At 40.7% G+C, this 27,105-nt stretch overlaps 1 protein-coding gene across 5 annotated transcripts in view; it reads right to left on the reverse strand.

The window, feature by feature from the left end:
* The window catches only part of LOC137040614 (arf-GAP with coiled-coil, ANK repeat and PH domain-containing protein 2), a 90,913-nt gene that overhangs the window by 26,782 nt on the left and 37,026 nt on the right, over positions 1-27,105 (reverse strand). For all 5 annotated transcript variants that reach the window (XM_067416389.1, XM_067416392.1, XM_067416390.1 and 2 more), the window contains exons 3-9: positions 22,076-22,195; positions 20,364-20,417; positions 19,253-19,311; positions 11,970-12,153; positions 9,498-9,542; positions 9,188-9,283; positions 3,475-3,549 (exon numbers count right to left, since the gene is read on the reverse strand). In XM_067416389.1, the coding sequence (XP_067272490.1) occupies positions 3,475-3,549; positions 9,188-9,283; positions 9,498-9,542; positions 11,970-12,153; positions 19,253-19,311; positions 20,364-20,417; positions 22,076-22,195 (633 nt within the window). The remainder of the gene's footprint in view (positions 1-3,474; positions 3,550-9,187; positions 9,284-9,497; positions 9,543-11,969; positions 12,154-19,252; positions 19,312-20,363; positions 20,418-22,075; positions 22,196-27,105) is intronic.

A 27,105-nucleotide genomic window follows, 5' to 3' on the forward strand; every position in this document is an offset into this window, starting at 1 on the left:
AATGCAAATAATTTAATTGGACAGGACAGTTATTGTAATGTAGGATGCACACAAATTAATCGTAATGTTAATCAATTACCACAGCTAGTAAACATCTTTTATTGAAATCTTTTCATGATCCTCTTTTTGCCTTAACGACAGAATTTGTCTGAAACTAAGCTCTTATAAAGTCAAACCCAAATTTATAGACACCTTCAACATGGTCAGTTAATTCGCTATAGTTTAGATAATGCCAGATAACTTTGATAGAGAAAGGGATGTAATGGATTAATCAACCAATCAGCTGCTACATTTAAGTACAAAATTAGATAACGCCAATTTAGCTTGACTAACCAATGACTAAGCAATGCTTCATTTTGTTCAGTCTGTGGTGTCAAAGATCAAATTAGCAATGAAAGAAAAAAACACTGAAGCAAAACATGCTCAGGTCAAAGTGTCTGAATCATTTTCATCCCATTTAAAAAAAAAATGCCATTGTTGGGTATGTCACAGTTTACTTTATTTTGCGCTCCTCACTTAAAAATGAACTATAGTGCACACACTAGTGAAACATTATATCTGCTGTCTGTATCATTTTAGGTTTTGACTTTATACGAAAATATTTATGAATTAAATAAAAAGGATAAAATAACAGTACTTAGATTTGATAACATCTGAGCTACCGACGTAAAAATCACACGTCTAATGACATTAATTAACGTGCATAGTAACTCATACGAGCATTCAGAAAAGAAGAGAGAGCAGGTTAACAACTGCTGTTACAGCGAATGAGAGAGGGGAGGAGGAGAGCAGAAATGGAGAGACGGAGTCACACGTGGCATGACTGAGAGCAAGGCCAGGCTGGATGGTGGCACAGGCACATGAATCACAGGACCAATATGGCATGACAGATGAACATACAGAGGATCATGACGCGCACAGGTGACACAATTCTGGATATTTACCATATTGAAAATAGAGACATTAAAATGGCATTTTCATTTTTGGATACTATTTAGCTTAGTGCGTCATATTGCCAACAGTTTGGCCAAAAATCCACAAGCAAAGTAGGTCCACTGTCCTTTGTCAATACTGTAGGGAAGCATGCATCTTCCAACCAAACTGCTTCAATGGGCTACTATGGCAAAATTTTAACCTAATTCCAAATCCACGTGCCAAGATATTTGGGGGAAATTTTCAAGAGGGACTTCCATTGGCAAAAAGTTTTGAAAGGGGTAGGGATGCACCAAATCCAGATTTTTGAGTTTGGCCGAATACCGAATCCACTGGTTAAGATTCTGCCGAAACCGAATACCGAATACCGAATCCAACTCCCATCCTTAGTCCAGTATCACAGTAAACACATTAATGACATAAACAACGTCCACAGCAGTGTATTTTTAATTTAATTTTAATTAAAAAAAGGCAACATTATGCCAGGATGACTGTGCCGTATTGCTGTCTGTAGATTCCCTCATGCACAACTCTTATTCTCTCGGATGGGAAGTTCGGTTCTTTTCCGCGAAACGGTTGTTTCGGACAGTTCGTTTCAATGAACCGGTTAAAAAACCGGATCACCGCTTCTTTTACATCCTTACGTAATGAAGTCATTTCTATCATCCCGGCGGATGAAAATAGATTCAAACACATTCATATAAAGTATTTGTAATTAAAAATTAGTATAGTAATTATTATTATTGTCATCATCATCATCTTGGATACGTTTTTTTAATTCATGTTTTGCAAAAGCACTCAATACAGCCACTGTCGTTCAAACACTGATGTTTTACACAGATTAAATAAACTTACATTGACATAACATAAACTTACACAAATCCTTGGTTCACCGTGCTCATATGTTATCAGCATCCGTTTCCCGAGAGAAACAGCAGCCGTCCCACTCCGAGAGATCAGTTTGGTTCAAGACGACGCATGCAGTATCTCAGCTCACCGGTTCTCACAGCAAAACATGTCTCAGTTCAGTGAACTGTTGGAGTTACAACATTTACTTCAAGATATTAGTTTATTTCTAGTCTGAGGGACTGTCACTCATGTCAGAGAGTGAGTAACTATAGTAACTTGTGGGATCAGCGCTGATTTGAGATGCGAGCCGTTTAGAACGATTCAGTCCGATTTGGTGAACTGGTTCAACCGGATCTCTGAAAAGATCCGGTTAAAAAGAAGGATTCGTTCGCGAACCGGACATCCAGCGGCTATTGTTTAGGGTTCTTGCCACCGCGAGACAAATCGGCATTGCAAATTAAACATATAGCTCGACTTGAATTGCCTTCTTGTGACTGAAAGTACGGCCAAACAACACATTTTCTGTTCACAAGTTTCATTTTCACTTTCTCACAGCCTACTGCATTCGAACGGTCCACCTAGTAAACACGTTGCCATAATCAACCGCGGCATCATCGACCAGTCTCGCGTAGTGCAAGCGGTTTCGGTTCAGGTGGAAAAAAATTCTAAGGTTCGGCAGAAACCGAACCCAGTCAAAAAGCCCAATATTCGGCCGAATCTGAACCCGAATCCTGGATTCGGTGCATCCCTAGAAAGGGGTGATGAATTGATGAAGTGATGAATTGCGCGTGTGTGTTTGCACGCACGGTTCACGCTTATACCAACTGATCATGCGGCTATGTGTAATATAAAATAATAGTCCAATCAATCGCGGGTGGATGAGAAATAAATCATTGTTTGTTTGTTTGATAAAGACGTTTACGAGCCCTGTGGTCGAGAGAATCATTCTGGTTGCCGCTTTCAAAATCTCTCCCTCATGTGAACTGACAGGAGCTGAAGCTCATTAAATATGCAAATCTTCTCCAATCCTAGCCGTGGGCGTTTACTTCCAAGTCTCCAGTGACACGCCCGTCAAAACCCAGCGTTCAGGAGAGAGACACAAAACCCAGTGTAGAAAATAGCCTATTACTGATTAGTTATGATGTTTTTGAATGTAAAAACCACCCGAACATCATTAGTTGACCTCAGACAACAGTATAACATTTTTTAAAGAGCCAGTAATTGCTGTGGTAATGAAACTGGTATAGGAATAATGAAATTTCAGGGGAATTGGCATTGCTATTTTGATATCCTGATGACCCAACAACTACCCAGAACACACTTACACATGCCATGTGTGAGGATTCAGTTCAAATCTCCCATCATGCTCGTGGTAATGCCGAAAGATGAACAGCTCTACTGTAACAACAGCAGCTTTATTGCTTTGAGTGTTTATTAATGTACCTGAGGACAGGATATCAGGCAAAAGCTTTGCTTTGTATACTTTAAACCACTTCTAAAGGTCAAAACACAAAGAGAGAAGAGTAGAGAAGGATGTTCTGTTTCAAAAAGCATCAAAAACATGATTTTGTTGCTTGGCTTCAGTTTTGACCTCATTGGTTGGACAAATGTTTTGTGATTGGCCCTGTATAGTGTGAGATGGCTGAGGTTTGTGGGACACTAATGCTCTGGTGTTTGGAGAAGCTCTTGTACCTTCTGTTGAATAGTCGAGTGTTTCGTCTCCATATCCTTCCTCTCTTTTGCGGAATCCATCACCAGCAGATCCAGCTAAAAGACGCATCGAAAAAGAAAATATTAATATTGGTATGGGTTAATACAGGAAGAGAAGAGTCCTCTGTGTCACCCTATGAAGCAGGCGCATAGTCCATTTGAAATATTCACGTGTTAAAACTGCTTCAAGAGACACTGCTTTAACCCAACGCTACTGAACTTTACACAACTGGAGTTAAACGCATGGCTGCCAATGAGAAACCACTTTAAACACAAAGTCATGTGATTTGCAGATGGTCTGGTTTCCTACATCGGCATTGAAAGCCACTTGTGCCTCATTATTTCCTCATATTTCAAGATGATGATGATGGAACAATCCACTACTAATCCAAGAGTGCCTGAACCATAACCTCTCAACCTTTTCAATCGCCAAAGCCAAACTCTGACTCCTAAGGGAATTTTCCACTACACAGTTCAGGAATTACTAGCCTGGAGGTCGGCCAAATTTAGCCCCGCCCACAAGATTTGAGGTCGGGCCATTCGGGTCAGGTCTGGACTTGATCTGTTGAGGAGTAATTATGCCCAAACAGAAACTGTTCGGACCAATCAAAATGGTCAGGGCGGGCTTTATACGATGATGGTTGACAGATAACTCCAACGTAATCATCCACGTCACCAAAGACCGTTTGGGTTCGTTCTAAATCTAATCCTAAATGGAGAACTTGTACGTATGTGCATTCACCTTTACTATTTCTCTCAAAAATGATTTTACACTCGATCGTTTACACTCATCTTCTACTTCTTCCTGCACGTGCGCAGCTGAGTAATATTGGATGAGATCTGTTGTGTCGTTCTTTTTGAACTAATCTTAAAATATGACTGGGGAACGAGTTATCTCAGAGAGCGATTTGTTCATTTTAATGAGTGTATTCACGCACGTGGAGGCCATACACACTCCTGACTTACATTATGAGCTGCTGTGATGACCCTAATGCGAGTTGCGAACTTCCTGTGAATGGTCTGAAAGTCCGAACTATACAGAAAATGCTTTCACACAACAAAACGAACCGAACCTTTGTTCAGTTTGGTCCAGACCGAGACTACCTCTTTTCGTCAGACCAAATTTCGTGTGTTTGGTCCGGACCATGGTCCGAGGGAGGTTTCACACCTGTTATTTTGGTTTGTACCAAACTGAAAAGTCCAAAATTCCGGACCAAACAAGGTAGGTGTGAAAGCACCGATAATGCGAGTTGGATGAGCCTGTGACTTTGTCAGAAAGAGAGCGATTTGTTCATTAGGGCGTTTTCACACCTGAAAGTCCGCACCAAGTTCCGAACCAAAGTTTGTGTTTGGACATTTGGTTCTTTTTGGTTTGCTTTCACATTGCAGTTATCTCAGCGCACCAAAGAACTTTACCTGACGCACTGGCGTCCTGTCGTCATCATCTCTGTGGGCTGCATCTTAACATTGATTGGTTTGTTAGCGGACGTGCGTCTGACGTCAGTGTGTTGTCAATTCAGCGGCTAACTTTGACAAGAATGAATGAACAGACGCATCGTTGCCAATACTCTTAATATTATGGCATTACTATCTGCAGCACCAACTATACTCGAGGCAAATTCACCAAATGAACGTCCTCGTTGTGCAAACATTTTATCGGCGCCGACAGGAAAGGAGGAGCTCCTAGAAGATAGGCTTTTTAGCCAAACAATGTATTTTATTTTATAGTTATGTTTAAATATTATAATGTTATTTTTAAATTTCATCTAGGCTATATTGATTATGAAACGTGCACAGATGTGCAATATATGTCAAAGACATCGAATCAGAAATAATTTTGACCACTTCATTAGATTTGTTTTGTAGAAGGCTTTGCATTTTGTATCTTAATTTTAATAAATGTTTCATCGTTTGCCTGAATTTAATAAATAAGCTTAAATAAATAATATAGCAGACATCCCGTGACGGAGTGATCATTTGTGCTGCACATGAACTGGAGCGGTCTCATAAATAAACCGAAACTCATATAGTCAAGCAGAGCACGCCGTTCACGCGAGCTGACATGAGTACACAAGCGGTTCTGTTTAAAATGCTCCGCGCTCCATCACTGCATGTGCTGTGAGTTTAATCTGTGTTTTTTCACTAATCCTACAACAGAACTTCCTGTAAATGGTCTGAAAGTCCGAACTATACAGAAAATGCTTTCACACAAGAAACGAACCGAACCTTTGTTCAGTTTGGTCCGGACCGAGACTACCTCTTTTTGTCGGACCAAATTTCGTGTGTTTGGTCCGGACCATGGTCCGAGGGAGGTTTCACACCTGTTATTTTGGTTCGTACCAAACTGAAAAGTCCGAAAATCCGGACCAAACAAGGTAGGTGTGAAAGCACCCTTAGTGTTGACCATGCATGCGCTGCAGGCCATCAATTCTGGACAGGATCTTCTGGACTCAGTCTATGGGGCTGGACACCATCCGCCATCTCATCAGGAGCAGGCCCAGACACTTTAATGAGTGTATTCAGGCATGTGGAGGCCATACACACTCCTGACTAATGAGCTGCTGTGATGACCTTAATGCGAGTTGGATGAGCCTGTGACTTTGATGATGAATTTGGTTTCCATTGACTGTTGTCACATAATTTTGTTCTTAACCAATTAAAGAACGTATATAAATAAAGATTTTCAAATGGAATATTTCACTCGTTGAGATCCAATGTGTGATTGAAGCGTTTCCTTAAAATTTTTGAGCAGTGTGTTCTCCTGTACACGAACTACCTCTGGAACTGATGTGTGTGTGTGTGTGTGTGTGTGTGTGTGTGTGTGTGTGTGTGTGTGTGATGTCTATACAGACAACAATTCACTTCCTATTCAACTACCTCATCAGAACGATCTATGAAGACTGCAAATTTGTGTTGAAAGTATGAAGAAATACAATTTATGGACATAAGACAACTGGCCTATTCAGCCAATATAACCTCACCAGCCATTTTTATACATGCTATAAATCAGTCATTGTGTTAATATTTCCAAAATATGACAATTCAAATGTTTTATAATTGATTGAGATCTAGGGGACCTCATGATTTAAAATGGTTTAAAATGAGACAAATGTTTTAAAACAACTAAAAATCTAGATGTTTCTTTTTTCAATGAATTCCCTCGACTGTTTGTTTCCTTTGAATAACCAGAAATCTTGGAAAACTTGAATATCCAGTATGAGGAAGTCTAATTTTAAAAGTGTGATGTCTTGAGACTTGAAAAGGTCTATGAGAGAAAACTGCATCGGCATTTTTTGTAGTTATGTTAAGCTCTAAAAATATTGTATAGGTGATAAAGTCGTTATCCAGTGGATCACAAATAACTGGAAGCATGAAGAATTACACTTATTTTAATCAATTTCATAATCGTTTTAGGGTGAAGAATCATGGTTATAACCAGGAACGCATTCAAACTACTTGCTTACGATTTTACATATACTAAAACTACATTTAGGAACTAGCAATGTTTAAACTTATGTTATTTTAGGGGAAGCTGAGGAAAGGAAGTGAACTGTAAGGGGATCTTTTTGACTTTTTTTGATCATCCATCCCCCTGTATCGCGCCTGGATCCACATCACACGTGCTGTATTCGGGACGAGCGCTTTGTTTAAGTTTTGATTGGCCAGGAAAGAGGCGGGCAGATGTATCGCTGATAACATCAGATGGGAAATGTTTTTCTCCGCGGCAGACACAGCCTGAAGTTTCCACTCTCGATAGGTGCTTGACTAACCCTAATCACCTGACTAACCCTGTGAGCATGAATCAGCCATGAGCTGACTGAAAGTTAGAACTACAATACTGCTATTTTTTCACAATATTGTAAATGTACATAATCACTCCAGATCCATCAATATAATCATATATACCACTGAGTAAGAAACAGTTACGTTTACACAAACACAAATGAGCAGAAGAGTCCAAACTGAAATGAGAAAATAAAAGCGGCCCATGAGGAAGATAGACACGAACCTGCGAGCAGCTGCTCCAGACCTGTCGGCAGAAGTGCTCCACTCTCTCCAGCTTCATGATGTCTGGCACAAAACTAACCCTGAGAGCCTTGTGCTGGATAATTCACATCCACTCTCACACACACTCAGTTGAACTCCCAGACAGGGAAAACCCTTTAAATCACCCAGTTTAAGTTCCTGTTTCCAGAGCGAGCCCTGTGTAAGCGCCGGCCAATCACACATCTCCAGAATCCTATCTCAGTTAATAAAGATTCGCCGGCCCCTCGTCTCACCGGGTCAAAACCAACATGCTGGCTGATGCAGAAATCAAGCTTCCGCTTCAGACAGACATCACACGACCACTATGATATCTGATGGCACATGCTTAGGATGAATATGTGTACTGTTAATAACCGTACACACACAGACAGACAGACAGGCAGACAGACAGACAGACAGACAGACAGACAGACAGACAGACAGACAGACAGACAGACAGTTAGATAGATAGATAGATAGATAGATAGATAGATAGATAGATAGATAGATAGATAGATAGATAGATAGATAGATAGATAGATAGATAGATAGATAGATAGACAGACAGACAGACAGACAGACAGTTAGACAGACAGACAGACAGACAGTTAGATAGATAGACAGACAGACAGACAGTTAGACAGTTAGACAGACAGACAGACAGACAGTTAGACAGACAGACAGACAGTTAGATAGATAGACAGACAGACAGACAGACAGACAGACAGACAGACAGACAGACAGATAGATAGATAGATAGATAGATAGATAGATAGATAGATAGATAGATAGATAGATAGACAGACAGACAGTTAGATAGATAGATAGACAGAAAGACAGACAGACAGACAATTAGACAGACAGACAGACAAATAGATAGACAGACAGACAGACAGACAGACTGATAGATAGACAGTTAGATAGATAGATAGACAGACAGTTAGACAGACAGACAGACAGATAGTTAGACAGACAGACAGACAGACAGACAGACAGACAGTTAGACAGACAGACAGACAAATAGATAGACAGACAGACAGACAGACAGACAGATAGTTAGACAGACAGACAGACAGACAGACAGACAGACAGATAGATAGATAGATAGATAGATAGATAGATAGATAGATAGATAGATAGATAGATAGATAGATAGATAGATAGACAGACAGACAGTTAGACAGTTAGACAGACAGACAGACAGACAGACAGACAGATAGATAGACAGACAGACAGTTAGATAGATAGACAGACAGAAAGACAGACAGACAGTTAGACAGACAGACAGACAGACAGACCGATAGATAGACAGTTAGATAGATAGATAGATAGACAGACAGTTAGACAGACAGACAGACAGACAGATAGTTAGACAGACAGACAGACAGACAGACAGACAGACAGACAGATAGATAGATAGATAGATAGATAGATAGATAGATAGATAGATAGATAGATAGATAGATAGATAGATAGATAGATAGATAGATAGATAGATAGATAGATAGATAGACAGACAGACAGACAGACAGATAGTTAGACAGACAGACAGACAGACAGACCGACAGTTAGATAGACAGACAGACAGTTAGATAGACAGACAGACAGACAGACAGACAGACAGACAGACAGACAGACAGATAGATAGACAGATAGATAGACAGAGTACCTGTCCTGTGAGGTGCTTCATGAGGGGCTGTAGTTCGCTGAACAGATCATAGCCTTGGTGGAAGAAGGTCAGGTGAGCGTACATGAAGGACAGCATCTGTTAATCACACACACACACACACACACACACACACACACACACACACACACACACACACACACACACACACACACACACACACACACACACACACACACACACACACACACACACACACACACACACACACACACACACACACACACAGCTCAAGCACGATCCTCTGACTCTCAGACCTTCATTACAAATCAGGATGAGTGCGATGCTTTACCGATTTGAGGATTTCTGATCGCCTCTTGGACTGGAGCACGTTAATCTGAAATAAATAAATAAACAACCATTTCAAGAGGGTGCTCGGGCCCTAATAAATTAATAAAATATATACAAAAATTTCCCATTAAAAGGACAGGTAGCTTTCATTGGCATCAAAACAAAAGTAAAACCATAAAGACATGAGGTCAACAACAAACAAAAAAAACTGCCAGGGATTTCCCCCAACAGGGAACTATCGATGTTTATAATTTTACATGTATTAAAATGTGGTAATAGTTTCACTTCACACTGGAATATTTTTCTTCTGATTACAATTATATGCACTTTCAGTCACAGTAAAATAATAAATCTCAGAACTGTACAAGTATTGCTTCAATAATGCCACATTACTATCAAACGCAAGACACCTGGTTCCTGCAGTCGTAAGCGGCCCATCCCGTACTCTCTCAGAGCAGGCTGGGAACGAGCCGTTCCTCTCAGGGCCATCAGGGGGCGCTCTTCACCTCAACACACGGGGAAACTACTGCACTCAAGGCCCTCGCTGACTCACGCTGGAGCTTACAGGCGGCTCACAGCATTTTCAGACAAAGGTCAGCCTACGCTAATTAAGTTGCAGTGGTTTGAATTAGAGCCACTGGACTGCCCTTGCAGAGGGGATCATTTAAACGGAGCGTGTGCAGAACACAGGAAGTGCAGTGAGAGCTCATGTATTGGGTGACATTAACTGGTCAAGTTTCTTTTCCTTCACAACGCTGCTTTACTGCTGAGTTCATGCACGCTGTAAAACCATTACAACTATATTACCTTTATTATTAATGTGATGTTTATTTATTTGTCTTGTGACTATGATGTACTGACACAGGATTCGGTACAAAGGTTGAGAGAATAAGAGAAAATTACAGGACCAGCAAAAATCAACTTTTAAAACTAGTAAACATGAATATAAAATATGGTATGTTAATATATATATAAATACAACTCACTTCCACTTGCTTTGAAAAGCAGCTCAAACAATAAAACAAAACAAAAAACTAATTAAAGCAAAAGTATTTACCTATACAAAAAATAAATGACCTAAAAACTAAAATTAAGCAAAAATGTTTACCCATATAAAAAAAACCTAAAAATGAACTAAAACTAAAAACTAAACTAAACAATATATAAATAAAAATGTTTACCAATAAATAAATAAAAAAATAAAAAAATAAAAACTAAACAAAACTATTTTAAACAATGTTTACCTATAAAAATAAAAAATCCAAACTAAAAACTAAACAAAAAAATCTCAAATATTTACCTATAAACAAAAAAATTAAAAAAATTAAATTAAGAAAAATTGTTTACATATCACCTATAAAAAAATAATAATAAAAAAATAAACAAAACTATTTAAAGCAAAAATGTTTACCTATAAACAATAAAACTAAACAAAAACAAAAATAAATTAAACAAAAAATGTTTACCTATAAAAAACGAAAATAAAACAAAGTTGTATCTATACAAAAAACTAAATTAAGCAAAAATTATTACCTATAAACAAAAACAAAACAATGAAAGAAAATAAACTAAATAAAATACAATTTTTAGCGTCAAAATAAAGTCTGAAAAAAACGAAACAATAAACCTAAATAAAGAAGTTGAGATTTTCATAATTCCCCATATTTCCCCATAGTTCTCACTTTTGAATGTCATGTTTTCCGTTAAACGTCACCTGTTAAAAACAGTAAATAAATGACAGTCCTGTGGCGTGTCAGTGTAAGGCAGCTATTCTTCCAGTAGAATGGCTTTCTATCAGTAGAAACCCTGGAGTAAATGTGAATGATCGTGGGAGGAATGTTTGTCCAGAGGCTGAAGACTCCAGCCAGCAGAGGGAGCCGTTTCCTCATGTTTTCAACTCGTGCGTGGGGAATGGGAGATCACACTCTCAGCTGCAGCCATTCATATAAACGGAGCGGTGCAATGTAAGTATTTTAACTTCTTAAATTAATTTCTATGAAAGTTAAGCTTCCAAAGGCTGAACTGTAAATGCTCCAGACTGAACACGCGCTGTGAATGACGGCCGCGAGAGCTCATTTAGCTCATTCATCATGATGAGTGTAATCTGACTGCTGCTGCGTTGGTGCTGACACTCCCTCAGCGGCTCAATCACATTATATTGAACACACACCTTCAGTTTTTAATTGTAGTGTCTTTTCTCTAACTGAACTGATTTTATGAAGACGAACTCGGTGGGAAAGTGATTCAGTAGCGGTGGCTTTGGGAATGGCCTCGCAGGGCAGCGAAGCATTGTAGTCTTTCATCCCCATGAGACAAAAATACATTTTCTGTCTCTTCTCAGTCTAGAAGGCACCAAATTCAAAGATAATTTCACATTTCTACTACATTGATGACCCAGTTTAAATACAGATTCATCTTCCCAGTACTGCAGCACTCCTTTAATGTGTCCCGTGCAGTGTGTGTAGCGGCTCACCTGCAGCACGTAGTCCAGGACGATGTGCCGGAAGCACTTGCGTGTGGCATTGAGGATGTTGGACGCCTCCTCCACCTCGTGCTGTTTGTTCCGAGGCGCCTGGGCATTTTTGGCCAGCGCTGCTTCTTTCTCCTCGCTCACTTTGTCAAACTGCTTCTTAGCTTCTTTAAATTTCCGAAGGTCCCTGTGCACAGCAATACCATTCCTTAAATGAGCGACTGCTGAAACGGGGCCATTATAAACACAGACGAGAAGAGCAGCTTCGGCTAATGTCTGCACACACACTTCAGCTCCTTTAAAGCTCTGATCCAAACGCACACAAGTAATGTCTCTCTCTTCTGCTCACCACAGCTGCGTTTGTTTGATCAGAAATACAGCAAACACTGGGATAATGTGAAATATTCCTCCAGTCTCTACATCAGTCGTTCTCTGTCTGAATATACAGCAAAGTGTAATTTATTCCTATGATCAATTCATCATTACTCCAGTCTTCATGATCCTTCAGAAATCATTCCCATACGAGGAGAAACATTTCTGATCATGATCAGTGTGGAACAGTTCGTATGATTGTGGAAACTGGGATTCATTTTTTTCAGGATTCTTTGAATATAAAATGAATATAAAGTTAAGAAAACAGAATTTATATGACAGACATTTTTGTAACAGTGTAAAAGTCTTTTCAGAGATCAATTTTGGTCCTTGTTAAAGTAAAGTAATAATTTCATTATTTATAAAAAGTGTGTTGTCTTATTAGTTTTTCAATATAAATTAGCAGTAAACCGATATAGTGGCCATGCTGATATGCGAAAATATTCACATTTATTCTTCATTTAATTTGCACAAAATCATTGAATCAATGCTGTCAAATCAATGAATCAAGTCTAACATAAAACTTTTTTATGTAATATGTGTGTGACTTGTGTGTGTGTGTGTGTGTCTGTGAGTGAGTGAGTGAGTGTGTGTGTGTGTGTGTGTGTGTGTGAGAGAGAGAGTGTGAGTGAGAGAGTGTGAGTGTGGTTTGAATGAGAGTGAGTGAGTGTGATGTGAGTGAGAGTGTGTGAGAGTGTGCGTGAGTGTGGTGTGTGTGAGTGAGTGAGTGAGTGAGTGAGAGAGTGTGGTGTGAGTGAGAGTGAGTGAGTGTGGTTTGAATGAGAGTGAGTGAGTGTGGTGTGAGTGAGAGTGTGTGAGAGTGTGCGGGAGTGTGGTGTGAGTGAGAGTGAGTGAGTGAGTGAGTGAGTGAGTGAGAGAGTGTGGTGTGAGTGAGAGTGAGTGAGTGTGGTTTGAATGAGAGTGAGTGAGTGTGGTGTGAGTGAGAGTGTGTGAGAGTGTGCGGGAGTGTGGTGTGAGTGAGAGTGAGTGAGTGAGTGAGTGAGTGAGTGTGGTGTGAGTGAGAGTGAGTGTGGTGTGAGTGAGAGTGAGTGAGTGTGGTTTGAATGAGAGTGAGTGAGTGAGTGAGTGAGTGAGTGTGGTGTGAGTGAGAGTGAGTGAGTGTGGTTTGAATGAGAGTGAGTGAGTGAGTGAGTGAGTGAGTGTGGTGTGAGTGAGAGTGAGTGAGTGTGGTGTGAGTGAGAGTGAGTGTGGTGTGAGTGAGAGTGAGTGAGTGTGGTTTGAATGAGAGTGAGTGAGTGTGGTGTGAGTGAGAGTGAGTGAGTGAGTGAGTGAGTGAGTGAGTGAGTGAGAGTGAGTGTGGTGTGAGTGAGTGTGCGGGAGTGTGGTGTGAGTGAGAGTGAGTGAGTGAGTGAGTGAGTGAGTGTGGTGTGAGTGAGAGTGAGTGTGGTGTGAGTGAGAGTGAGTGAGTGTGGTTTGAATGAGAGTGAGTGAGTGTGGTGTGAGTGAGAGTGTGTGAGAGTGGTTTGAATGAGAGTGAGTGAGTGTGGTTTGAATGAGAGTGAGTGAGTGTGGTGTGAGTGAGAGTGTGTGAGAGTGTGCGGGAGTGTGGTGTGAGTGAGAGTGAGTGAGTGTGGTTTGAATGAGAGTGAGTGAGTGTGGTGTGAGTGAGAGTGTGTGAGAGTGTGCGGGAGTGTGGTGTGAGTGAGAGTGTGTGAGAGTGTGCGGGAGTGTGGTGTGAGTGAGAGTGAGTGAGTGTGGTTTGAATGAGAGTGAGTGAGTGTGGTGTGAGTGAGAGTGTGTGAGAGTGTGCGGGAGTGTGGTGTGAGTGAGAGTGAGTGAGTGAGTGAGTGAGAGAGTGTGGTGTGAGTGAGTGTGGTTTGAATGAGAGTGAGTGAGTGTGGTGTGAGTGAGAGTGTGTGAGAGTGGTTTGAATGAGAGTGAGTGAGTGTGGTTTGAATGAGAGTGAGTGAGTGTGGTGTGAGTGAGAGTGAGTGAGTGTGGTTTGAATGAGAGTGAGTGAGTGAGAGGTCTGGAATACAGGGCTCATCTCTCCCATCTTTAAAAGTGGAGACAAAACTGATCCTAATAACTACAGAGGAATCTGTGTAACCAGCAATTTGGGAAAAGTATTCTGTTCTATAATCAACTCCCGGATTTCAGCCTTCTTAAATCAGCACAATGTCATCAGCAAATCTCAAATTGGCTTTCTCCCCAAACATCGAACCACTGATCATATTCACACACTACACACATTACTAAACCAACATGTACACCAAAAGAAGGAAGGAAAAATATTTGCTTGCTTCGTCGATTTCAGGAAGGCTTTTGATTCCATTTGGCATAAAGGATTGTTTTATAAAATCATTCAAAGTGGTATTGGGGGAAAAACATATGACTTGATAAAAAACATGTATAACAAAAATAAATGTGCAGTAAAAATTGGTCATCAAAGAACAGAATATTTTTCCCAACAGCGAGGGGTCAGACAGGGCTGCTGCCTCAGCCCAACTCTATTTAACATTTATATTAATGAATTGGCAGATCTATTGGACCAATCAGAGAGTACAGGACTTCAACTGTTTGACACAGAAGTCAAATATTTACTGTATGCAGACGACTTACTAATTCTGTCTAAAACACCAGAAGGCCTCCAGAAAAACCTCGACATCTTAACTAAATACTGCCAGGACTGGTCCTTAGAAGTCAACTCCCATAAAACTAAGATCATGATTTTTCAGAAGAAACCCAGAAATCTGGAACATAAACATATATTTACTGTAAACAACAGCACAATTCAACACACTTTACATTATAATTATCTTGGTCTGGTTCTAACACCCACTGGAAACTTTAAATTAGCAATTAAAACATTAATTGCAAAAGCCCGCAGAGCCCTGCACGCTATACGAATGAAATTATTTAAAATAGACATCCCCATTAGAATCTGGACAAAGATATTCGATAGCGTCATCCTGCCCATTGCACTGTACGGAAGTGAGGTCTGGGGCCCAGCGAGTAACTTCAGCCATAAGGTCTGGGACAAACACCCTGTAGAAGGCCTACATGTAGAGTTCTGTCGAAACATCCTCCACGTCCACAGAAACACACCGAACAACGCATGCAGGGCGGAGCTGGGCCGACTGCCCCTTAATCTAGCCATTAAAAAAAGAGCCTTGAAGTTCTGGATCCACCTACACTCAAGCTCTAAAGATGATCTTCAGTTTAAAGCCCTACAAACCCAGAACAGTCATCTCTGTGTAATGGTGTCAGAACTGATGAACAAAGCGTATACCACTGCTCCTGTAAAATCTGCAGAAATCAAAGAAATCATGAAAAACGAGAGAGAGGCGTATATGCAGCATTGGAAACATCAAACCAAAGAGCAAAGCCGTCTCCAATGTTATCTGGGACTAAACAGAGAGTACAGTCTGGCTAACTATCTCATCTCAGTCAGAAACACAACACACAGAGCGTTATTAACCAAGTACAGGCTGAGTGACCACACGCTGGCCATAGAAAGAGGGCGGCATAAGAAGACATGGCTGCCCACAGAAGAGCGTATCTGTAGAGAGTGTAGATCAGGAGCCGTGGAGACAGAGGCACACTTCCTCCTCCACTGTGATAAATACACCGCCCTAAGAGACTCACTGGATGGGCAAATACAACACATTATCCCTGACTTCCAGTCACTACACCATCACGAAAAACTGAAGGTCTTACTCGGTGAAGGACCTGCTTCCACTTATATAGCACAGCATATCTATAAATGCCACAAATTGAGATGTACTGAGTGAACACATCCTGATTAATAATATATGTATTGCTTATTATCTGTATATATAAATATAAATGTGAATATGTTTGATGTATGTTTCTGTTTTGCTTTGTGAAATGCTTTGGCAATATGTACCCATGTATGTCATGCCAATAAAGCACAATTGAATTGAATTGAATTGAGTGTGGTTTGAATGAGAGTGAGTGAGTGTGGTGTGAGTGAGAGTGTGTGAGAGTGTGCGGGAGTGTGGTGTGAGTGAGAGTGAGTGAGTGAGTGAGTGAGAGAGTGTGGTGTGAGTGAGAGTGGTTTGAATGAGAGTGAGTGAGTGTGGTGTGAGTGAGAGTGTGTGAGAGTGTGCGGGAGTGTGGTGTGAGTGAGAGTGAGTGAGTGTGGTTTGAATGAGAGTGAGTGAGTGTGGTTTGAATGAGAGTGAGTGAGTGTGGTGTGAGTGAGAGTGTGTGAGAGTGTGCGGGAGTGTGGTGTGAGTGAGAGTGAGTGAGTGTGGTTTGAATGAGAGTGAGTGAGTGTGGTGTGAGTGAGAGTGAGTGAGTGTGGTGTGAGTGAGAGTGAGTGAGTGTGGTTTGAATGAGAGTGAGTGAGTGTGGTGTGAGTGAGAGTGTGTGAGAGTGTGCGGGAGTGTGGTGTGAGTGAGAGTGTGTGAGTGTGGTGTGAGTGAGAGTGTGTGAGTGTGGTTTGAATGAGAGTGAGTGAGTGTGGTGTGAGTGAGAGTGAGTGAGTGTGGTGTGAGTGAGAGTGAGTGAGTGTGGTTTGAATGAGAGTGAGTGAGTGTGGTGTGAGTGAGAGTGTGTGAGAGTGTGCGGGAGTGTGGTGTGAGTGAGAGTGTGTGAGTGTGGTGTGAGTGAGAGTGAGTGAGTGTGGTTTGAATGAGAGTGAGTGAGTGTGGTGTGAGTGAGAGTGTGTGAGTGTGCGGGAGTGTGGTGTGAGTGAGAGTGAGTGTGGTGTGAGTGAGAGTGAGTGAGTGTGGTTTGAATGAGAGTGAGTGAGTGTGGTGTGTGTGAGTGAGTGAGTGAGTGAGTGAGTGAGAGAGTGTGGTGTGAGTGAGAGTGAGTGTGGTTTGAATGAGAGTGAGTGAGTGTGGTGTGTGTGAGTGAGTGAGTGAGTGAGTGAGTGAGTGAGTGTGGTGTGAGTGAGAGAGTGTGGTGTGAGTGAGAGTGAGTGAGTGTGGTTTGAATGAGAGTGAGTGAGTGTGGTTTGAATGAGAGTGAGTGAGTGTGGTGTGAGTGAGAGTGTGTGAGTGTGGTGTGAGTGAGAGTGAGAGTGAGTGAGTGTGGTGTGAGTGAGAGTGTGTGAGTGTGGTGTGAGTGAGAGTGAGAGTGAGTGAGTGTGGTGTGAGTGAGAGTGTGTGAGTGTGGTGTGAGTGAGAGTGTGTGAGTGTGGTGTGAGTGAGAGTGAGTGAGTGTGGTGTGAGTGAGAGTGAGTGAGTGTGGTGTGAGTGAGAGTGTGTGAGTGTGGTGTGAGTGAGAGTGAGTGAGTGTGGTGTGAGTGAGAGTGAGTGAGTGTGGTGTGAGTGAGAGTGTGAGAGTGTGGTGTGAGTGAGAGTGAGTGAGTGTGATGTGAGTGAGAGTGTGTGAGTGTGGTTTGAATGAGAGTGAGTGAGTGTGGTGTGAGTGAGAGTGTGTGAGTGTGGTTTGAATGAGAGTGAGTGAGTGTGGTGTGAGTGAGAGTGTGTGAGTGTGGTGTGAGTGAGAGTGTGTGAGTGTGGTGTGAGTGAGAGTGTGTGAGTGTGGTGTGAGTGAGAGTGAGAGTGAGTGAGTGTGGTGTGAGTGAGAGTGTGTGAGTGTGGTGTGAGTGAGAGTGAGAGTGAGTGAGTGTGGTGTGAGTGAGAGTGTGTGAGTGTGGTGTGAGTGAGAGTGTGTGAGTGTGGTGTGAGTGAGAGTGAGTGAGTGTGGTGTGAGTGAGAGTGAGTGAGTGTGGTGTGAGTGAGAGTGTGTGAGTGTGGTGTGAGTGAGAGTGAGTGAGTGTGGTGTGAGTGAGAGTGAGTGAGTGTGGTGTGAGTGAGAGTGTGAGAGTGTGGTGTGAGTGAGAGTGAGTGAGTGTGATGTGAGTGAGAGTGTGTGAGTGTGGTTTGAATGAGAGTGAGTGAGTGTGGTGTGAGTGAGAGTGTGTGAGTGTGGTGTGAGTGAGAGTGAGTGAGTGTGGTGTGAGTGAGAGTGAGTGAGTGTGGTGTGAGTGAGAGTGTGTGAGTGTGGTGTGAGTGAGAGTGAGTGAGTGTGGTGTGAGTGAGAGTGAGTGAGTGTGGTGTGAGTGAGAGTGTGAGAGTGTGGTGTGAGTGAGAGTGAGTGAGTGTGATGTGAGTGAGAGTGTGTGAGTGTGGTTTGAATGAGAGTGAGTGAGTGTGGTGTGAGTGAGAGTGTGTGAGTGTGGTTTGAATGAGAGTGAGTGAGTGTGATGTGAGTGAGAGTGTGCGTGAGTGTGGTGTAAGTGAGAGTGTGAGTAAGTGTGTGTGAGTGTGGTGTGTGTGTGTGCGTGAGAGTGTGTGTGAGAGTGTGCGTGAGAGTGTGAGAGAGAGTGTGAGTGAGTGCGCGAGTGTGGTGTGCGCGAGTGTGCATGTGTGAGAGAGAAAGTGAGTGGGAGTGAGTGGGAGTGTGTGTGTGTGCGTGTGAGAGAGAGAGAAAGCGAGTGGGATTGTGTGTGTGTGTGTGTGTGTGTGTGTGTGTGTGTGTGTGTGTGTGTGTGTGTGTGTGTGTGTGTGTGTGTGTGTGTGTGTGTGTGTGTGTGTGTGTGTGTGTGTGAGAGAGAGAAAGTAAGTGAGAGTGTGTGTGAGTGTGTGTGTTTGAGAATTAGTGAAGGATCATGTGACACTGAAGACTGGAGTAATGATGATAAATTCAGCTTTGATCACAGGAATAAATCACACTTCACTATATTCACACAGAGAACAACTGGTGTAAATACTGGAGGAATATTTCACAATATCAGTTTTTACTGTATTATGGTCAAATAAACGCAGGCTTGATGAGCAGAATCGACTCTTTCAAAAACATTAAACATACATAAATATATATAGAGAGAGAGTTTGGAAACATTACTATTAATTATGTAGACCATTGCTCTAGATATAGGCATCAGCTTCTGAAAAGCCATATTAGTCGCCTGATAATATAATACTCCACATTGTATTAATAACCGAAGCAATAAGAGAACAAGTGACACTCACTCTCTCACAAACGTCTGGAGTTGAGATTTGATTGCTCGCTGAGCTTGGTCAAACAAAATCTGCAAAAAACACAAATATAAAATGATTTATATTTAAAAATATATATATAAAATAAATAACCATAAAAAATAAACCTGACATTTTTTTTAATAACAAATCGCCTTATTTTCTTCTCATTACTGTAATGGAGCAAATACAACATTTCAGATATTTTTGTATTTCTACTGTTTTACAAAACACTGACAGCTATATTTTAATACAATAATACAACACATGTATTTTTAGACACCATAAAGACAATAAAACAAATGCTACAATGATTCATCATATCATTTGTGTTGCATTAAATAATGAAATCATGTTAAACAAATAAAGGTTGTCAAAATATTAAAAGAATTACAAACAATCCATCAAGTGTTTTTTTGCTCAGCCTAATGTCTCGACATACTTGGATTTGTTTTTATTACATTTATATTTCCACTTTATATTTCCATATGTAGGTACAGTGAACATTTGTCCACATATTTCAACTTTAAAGGCATAAATTGTGTCATTGTAAGCCAGTGAAACGGATGCAGTGTGTGATGTATTTGTGCTTTAAGATCATGTGCTTCACTTCCAGCTCATGAGGACTTTAACCACAAGTCAGCTGACCTCACCACAGACGTAAAGACTGACTCAGAGTCCAGTCTAAAACGCTGAGCCATGAACATCACAGAATGATCCTTTACATCAGAAACAAGGCACGACACACACTGCACACCAGAACATGAACACAAGCTCAATCTGGGGCGTCACAAGCCTGACTTCACATGTACAGCAGCGCTCAATGTATAAGCCTATAGCAGGCGCTCATAACCTGAATCAGATTCAGTTCAGCTCCCTAAAACATTCATTTATAACTAAATAAGGCTCATCATAGCTGAATCGACAGCTGTAGACTACAGAGGGAACCGTTTGTTTCATGTCAGATAACTGTGGTCCTTTCTCCTGATGTCTAAATTCTCCTCTCAGCACATTTAAGCTACGCATTTCGAAAACGATGGGGGTGAAGAAGAAGTCAGAAATAATAATGCAATATAGCAAAAGCCTTTTGCCCAGATTCCCTCACCGTGTGATAGTTGATCATCTCTTGAAGATTCTCTGCAAACTTGGTAAGACTGGACTGTGAAGAAATGAGAGAACTTTACACAGGGGTCAAGACACGAGGATACAAAAACAAGAACAACAGAAAAACAAACACAAAACAACACTGCGGTTATATTTAAATCACAAGGTCCAACAAAACAAAAACACTAAATGATACAAAAATGTACATCAAAAAACGAAATAAAACAAAACCATTTTCTTCAAAAAAGAGAAAAAAAAAAAACTAAATTAAACAAAGAAGTTTACCTAAGAGTTTACCTTAAAAATAAAATAAAAACGTTTTCCACAACAACAACCAAAAAAACGCTAACCTAAAAGTGTTTACCTAAAAACAAAACTAAATTAAACAAAAATGTTTACATAAAATCAAAACTAAACAACTAAATAAAAAAAATAAAAACGTCAAAAATAAATAAATAAATAAACAAACAAACAAAAAAAATTAAAACAAAACAAAAAACTAACTTAAAAAAAAAACTTTTCTTAAAGGCCATCTCCGGTGAGAAATGCCCCTCGGGGTGATTAACAGATGGTCAGCGAGTAGATCGTTCTCTGGGATGCGGTTTCATGAAAATCGAATGTAAAGAGTTTTATCTCTAAACACAGATTAGCTTATAATGCTTGTCTATGGGGCACAGGGTAAGGGAAATTAAACCGCTAGTTAATACCACTATACACAATACAACTTTGTAAAAGTACAAACAGTTTAATAAGAAGATGCTTTATAAAGACAGTGCATTACGCGTTCACGGACAGGCACCATCTTGGAAAACAGTCTCGACGAGTCGAGCCACGAGGTCTGTGCTAAGTGATGAACTGTGACTGTGAATCTCATATGGGCCGTTGTTTCCGGAAGAAAGCACTGAACGCGACAGAGAAAATAAATGAATAAAAATTAAAATGTCCATGTAATTAGATTTCACAAACTTAATTCCTATGGACCAGCTCACTTAGCACAGCGCTCGTGACTCGACTCGTCGAGACGGTTTTCCAAGATGGCGCCTGTCCGTGAACGCCTTTATAAAGCATCTTCTTATTAAACTGTTTGTACTCTTACAAAGTTGTATTGTGTACAGTGGTATTAACTAGTGGTTTAATTTCCCTTACCCTGTGCCCCATAGACAAGCATTATAAGCTAATCTGTGTTTAGAGATAAAACTCTTTACATTCGATTGTCATGAAAACGCATCCCAGAGAACGATCTACTCGCTGACCATCTGTTAATTACCCCTAGGGGCATTTCTCACCGGAGATGTTCTTTAAACAAACCCTAAATTAGACAAAAACTTTTACCTTAAAAAATAAAATAAACAAATGTTTTCCACAAAAAAAAAAAAAAAAAAAAAATGTTTACCTAAAAAAGTTTACCTAAAAACAAAAAACTAAACAAAATCTTTTTCTGAAACAGCAGGGAGTTTACCACGCCCGGAGCATGCTCAAGGAAACACACTGCCATGTTTTCATGCTACAATGGAGCGGCCACAATGGACATTTCAGAGCAGCAGGAAAGCAGAGACGCAGAGACTAGCAATGCTGGAGTGCGGCCAAAGTGTTTGTGTGAACACGACTCAAGCAGGCGTTGAGGGCTCGCTATACTCCCGTCAGTCTTTAAACCGCCCCATCAGGCTCCGTGGGTTTCGGCTGCTCGCCGCTGATTGGCTGTTGCGTGCTCACCTCGATGACATCATCTTTGGCGGACTGCTGGGCCAGCTCCCGAATCCCGCTCACAAACTGCCTGTTGGCGGTGTTGTAGGCCTTCCCAGCGTCGATCATCCCGATGCAGAGCTTCACCAGCTGAGACACACACACACACACACACACATTTACATAAATACAGGAGACAAATATACATAGACATTAGGGATGTATCGGCCGCCGATTTTTGATCAATTTACAGCCATCAGCATATCATATATAAAAAGGCTGATATCCCAAACCGATGGTGTAGTAATGAACTGTGTGAAGGCACTGAGCTGTATAATGTCTGCATAACCCAAGATTATACTGTAATATTCCTGCTGCGCTGCTGTCTGCGTTTTAATGTTTATCTAACAACAAAAGACCAACAAACCAAATCAAATGGTCACTCGCTACTCTTGGACTAAACTCTCTTAAGGATTCATTTCAACGCAGACAGAATCCATTCCTAGAAACTGAATTTATCATTATACGGAATGGGTTTTGATTAATAAAGCGTTGGGCAGTGGATATCAAATCGTGATATATACTAACTGTTTAAATATGAATCCTGCATGTTTCTCTGTCTCTGTGAATAAATGGAGGAGATGCGTGGTTTCATTTAACCTACCTCTCACTCACACACACGCGCACACGCACACGCACACGCACACGCACACGCACACGCACACGCACACGCACACGCACACGCACACGCACACGCACACGCACACGCACACGCACACGCACACGCACACACACACGCACACGCACACACACACACAGTTTATCAGCCTCTGCCACCTCAATATGAGGACATGAATGAATCTCCAGTCACATCATGAGCATTTTACCTTTTTATTTGACAAAATCTATCATCATATCATAAACCCACGCACGCACTCTAATCTATCACACACACACACGCACACACACAATCTGGTTTTGTTAATATTACGGATTACACGTTTTTGTTGCCAAATTGATTTCACCAATTTTTGAATAACTGAAAAATGTCTATCTGCTTGAACTGTATTGATCACAGAGATAGCATTGATATGAATGAAGTGGGTTCAATATAAAATCAAATAAATAAAAAGTAGCTTAGATGTAGTAAACTACTTTTGTCGAGTTGCTGTAGCTTAGCTTTGCTACATTTCCCAGGGGCGTAGCTTCAGTGTAGTGAAGCTTCATTTAATGAAGGTATCTTAGCTCACTACATTTTCCAAATAGCTTGCCCAACACTGCTCCTTTTGCCTGAATAATCAAATACACGTGCACACACACACACATCAAAATGTCCATCGTGTGTGAAGAATTGCGAATGAACACAGGTGGGTAAGAACTGGATGTGTGTCAGAATATTATCCATCCATTCAGCAGCCCAATTAAATACCTGTCTGTCATCTGAAACAACTACAGATGTTAAATAAATATATAACAAATCTACTGTTATCTGGAAAAAAAAAGTTTCTTTTAAATTAATTTAGGCCCTAGAATTTTTTAGTGTGTAATTTGCTGTAATTGTCCAGCCCTTGCCCACCTGTCATCCCAGCTGATGTACAATGTAGTGTTGATTTGGGCGATCACTGCGTGTGAAAGTTTGAAAGGGTTGTAAATCTTCAAAATCAAGTCATTTAAGCATGCCAAAGTCAACTTTAATCATATAAAATGTAATTTCAAAACCGTAAATTGTGGCCAGTGAAAATGCTGAGTGGCTAGTAACTTTGGAAAACCACTAGCCACGGTGGCTGCTGAGCAAAAAAGTTAATGTCAAGCCCGGCTTACACCCCCAGAAAGCATAGACTATTGTAATAAAACGTTGTGCGTTCTTTGGGTTTGTTTGCAGTGTTTCAGAGCTGCTAGCGCTCCAGCTCACGGGTGTTCAGCGCAGATTAACCAGCGATGAGGTTATGGAGCAGTAATATTATAGAGGTTTACTATTACTGCAAAATTAAAAATTAGGGCTGGGTAAAAATTGTTATTTTATTTTTACCAACCGATATCGAATCGATGAGTCTATCCTGTTTATAGTAGATGAATGAAAACCTCTCACATAAACTCTGTTTTGTTCACACTGAGCGATGGATCGGCCATCGTGCGGCAGTATATTTGTCTGCGATTTCGCAAAACCTGTCGGCGAGTCAAAATCAGGCGGTGTGAACTCGGCATTACCCAAATCCAGATCATGTCACATGAAATCGCTCAGTGTTTCAACCGCAGAAAGACGGCAGTAGAACCACTAGCAAACAATGGTTTTTAATGTTCTTCAATATTTAAGGCATGTTTGAATTAATCTGGCAAGTTTTTGACAGCCACCATTTAAATATTTATATATATTTTTTTAAAAACTATTAGAGTATAAATATGATTATGTGATTGTAAAGTTAACATTAGATGTTAAATGTAATAAGAAAAAAACATCGAGTCTAATTTAAGTGTTTGTCTACAAATCTGATAATTTTCAGCTTCAGTATTATAGTATTAGGCCGTGTGTCCACCAGAGCGTTTTTAGCTCAGCAGAAAACGCCTCGCTGGGAGCGCTTGAGAGCGTTTTGGCAGGCAGCGTTTTTTTTCTTCAGGTGAGACTCTTTGCTTGTTATGATACGGAAAATCCGCGGAGGTCTTTCTAATTTCACAGGTAGTTTGTTTCTGTATTGATTCTATATAAAATTGCAGATCCAATGTAAAGTATTTGCTCTGGCTTTTGTTTTAAACCATTTTGTTTTGTTATTATTGCTTGTTTTCATCTGATGACGACACGCACAATGTGGCGGTTGGTCTGTGTAGTGTAAGTTATTAGTCCCGCCCCTCCTCCACTGTGATTGGACGGCTGAGTGAAGCGTGACAGTGATGAGCGCTGCGTTTTATGGGTCCTGCACACGGTGCGATTTTTCAAAATCCTTTGCAAATGTCCCTTGTCAGACTGTACGAACATGATCGCCATGTCACACTGTAAGATCTCAGTTGACATTAATGTCAGACTGCATGATAGTGAAGGCGAGCAAAAAACGGACGCACACAAGAAAACTCGTCCGAAGTTTTATATCATCAATGAATGACGCGTTCGGTGACGGTGAGCTGCATTACACGCGGGACTGAAATGCTGGCTACAAAGAAATCTCTAGCTCTCGTTTTGGTCATGGTTTGTCTTGAAAAACGGAGATATTTGACGGTCGTCGTAGGAGAAGTCCCACTGCAGGATTGTGTGCCAAATCTTCTGACACTGCCAGAATTTCGTCTGAGGTAAAGTTTGATCGCAGCGCTCATTAATCGGCTGCCGGTGAACATGTCAAACTAACGATCAAAGACGTCAGATTTTAGCCTAGGATCTGAGGAATCTTTTAGGATTTGCTAAATTTGTCTCAGATGGCCAAATCGTGGCCAAAATCGCACAGTGTGCACCCGGCTTTAGTCAAAGTTGAACATTCTTTAACTCTCGGCGACCAGTTAAAAACGCTGAGCGAAATCGTGAAATACCCGCTCAGCTCCTCGTTGCGCTCCAGGCGTTCTAAAAACGCGGCGCTCTCATTGGAAACAATTGAAAACGCCGGCCAGCAGCGTGAAAAAACGCTTTGGTGGACACACGGCCTTATAGTCTACAGATGACTCCCATAGTTTGCAGCATTAGTTCAGTGATTGTTTTCCTTGTATTATACCTGATATACATCCAAAGTATCAATATTGAATCAAGGTTGAATCGTGAAATGTGTCAATACCCAACATTTTTAAAAATTATTTTCATTAATAACTAGCATTTTTTTTTTTTTTTATTAAAATAATTTCCTCATTATCCGTGCGGAGGCTACTTCATTGTAATTGCCCATGGCACGTGTAGTTTCTTTATATGTAGCCTAAGTAATGTTGCCCAGTGACTTGCTTGCATTATTTTATGTTTTGTTAGGCAATAGATTTTTTGTTATCACTTAACTATGAGGTCTCATCTGGTAATGCATTAACTAGCAGAGAGCAATAACCTGTCAGTGATAACACACGCACACGTTCATGTTCGTTTACAGTGCATTCATGCTAACTTATAAGATATAAGATATACAGATATAAAAAATATCTCAAATGTTGAGATTAACATAAGATTAAGAAATCCTGTAGCTGTTTTGTTCATTCATTGCTGGTTCATGTTAACTAATGCTAACAAAAACGAAACTATTGTAAAGTGTTACCATTTGTTTTATAAAGAAAGTCGGCCATAGGAGTGTAACACTAATTTTAAAAGTTAAGGAATCTTACAGTGGTTCAAATATTATTTCAAAGAATGTCTCAAGAATCAGTGATTATATCTGATTTTGTAGGTTTAAAGGGTTAGTTCACCCAAAAATATAAATTCTGTCATTAATAATTACCCTGATGTCGCGGGACACCCGTCAGACCTCCGTTCATCTCCACACAGATGAACATAGTTTTTGTGCTCAAAGAAATAAAATAAACGACTTCTATAGTGATGGCTGATTTCAAAATAAAGCTTTGAACCGTTATGAGTCAGTGAATCAATTCATGATTCTGATCGCTGCGATCACGTGATTTCAGTAGTTTGACACGCGATCCGAATCATGAATCGACTCACTGATTCATAACGGCTCAAAGCTTTGTTTTTGAAATCGGCCCATCACTATATAAGTTGTTATTTAGTTTTTTTGTAGACAAAAACTCTTCTGGTGTCTTCATAAATGATTGTAGAGCCGCTGTAGTGAGATGGGCTTTGTGACGACGTCTTTAGTGCCTTTATGGGTCTTGAGAGAGGAAATGACATTGGTGTCAATGAAGGCCTTTCTGAGCCATCGGATTTCAACACTAATATCTTCATCTGTGTCTGAAGATGAACAGAGGTCTGACGGCTGGCCAACCACAGGAGGAATTAATGACAGAGTCTACATTTTTGGGAGAACCTTTAAAACTTTAAACCTACAAAAAAATAGGGTTGTGGAAATGTTAAAATCGCTGTGATCAATGTATGGTGTTGATGTGTGTAGCGTTGGGTTATTCCACGTCTCCTTCTAAGAAAAGCAGCA

Source organism: Pseudorasbora parva, chromosome 14 (genome assembly GCF_024679245.1).
Source record: "Pseudorasbora parva isolate DD20220531a chromosome 14, ASM2467924v1, whole genome shotgun sequence".
Lineage (NCBI taxonomy): Eukaryota > Metazoa > Chordata > Actinopteri > Cypriniformes > Gobionidae > Pseudorasbora > Pseudorasbora parva.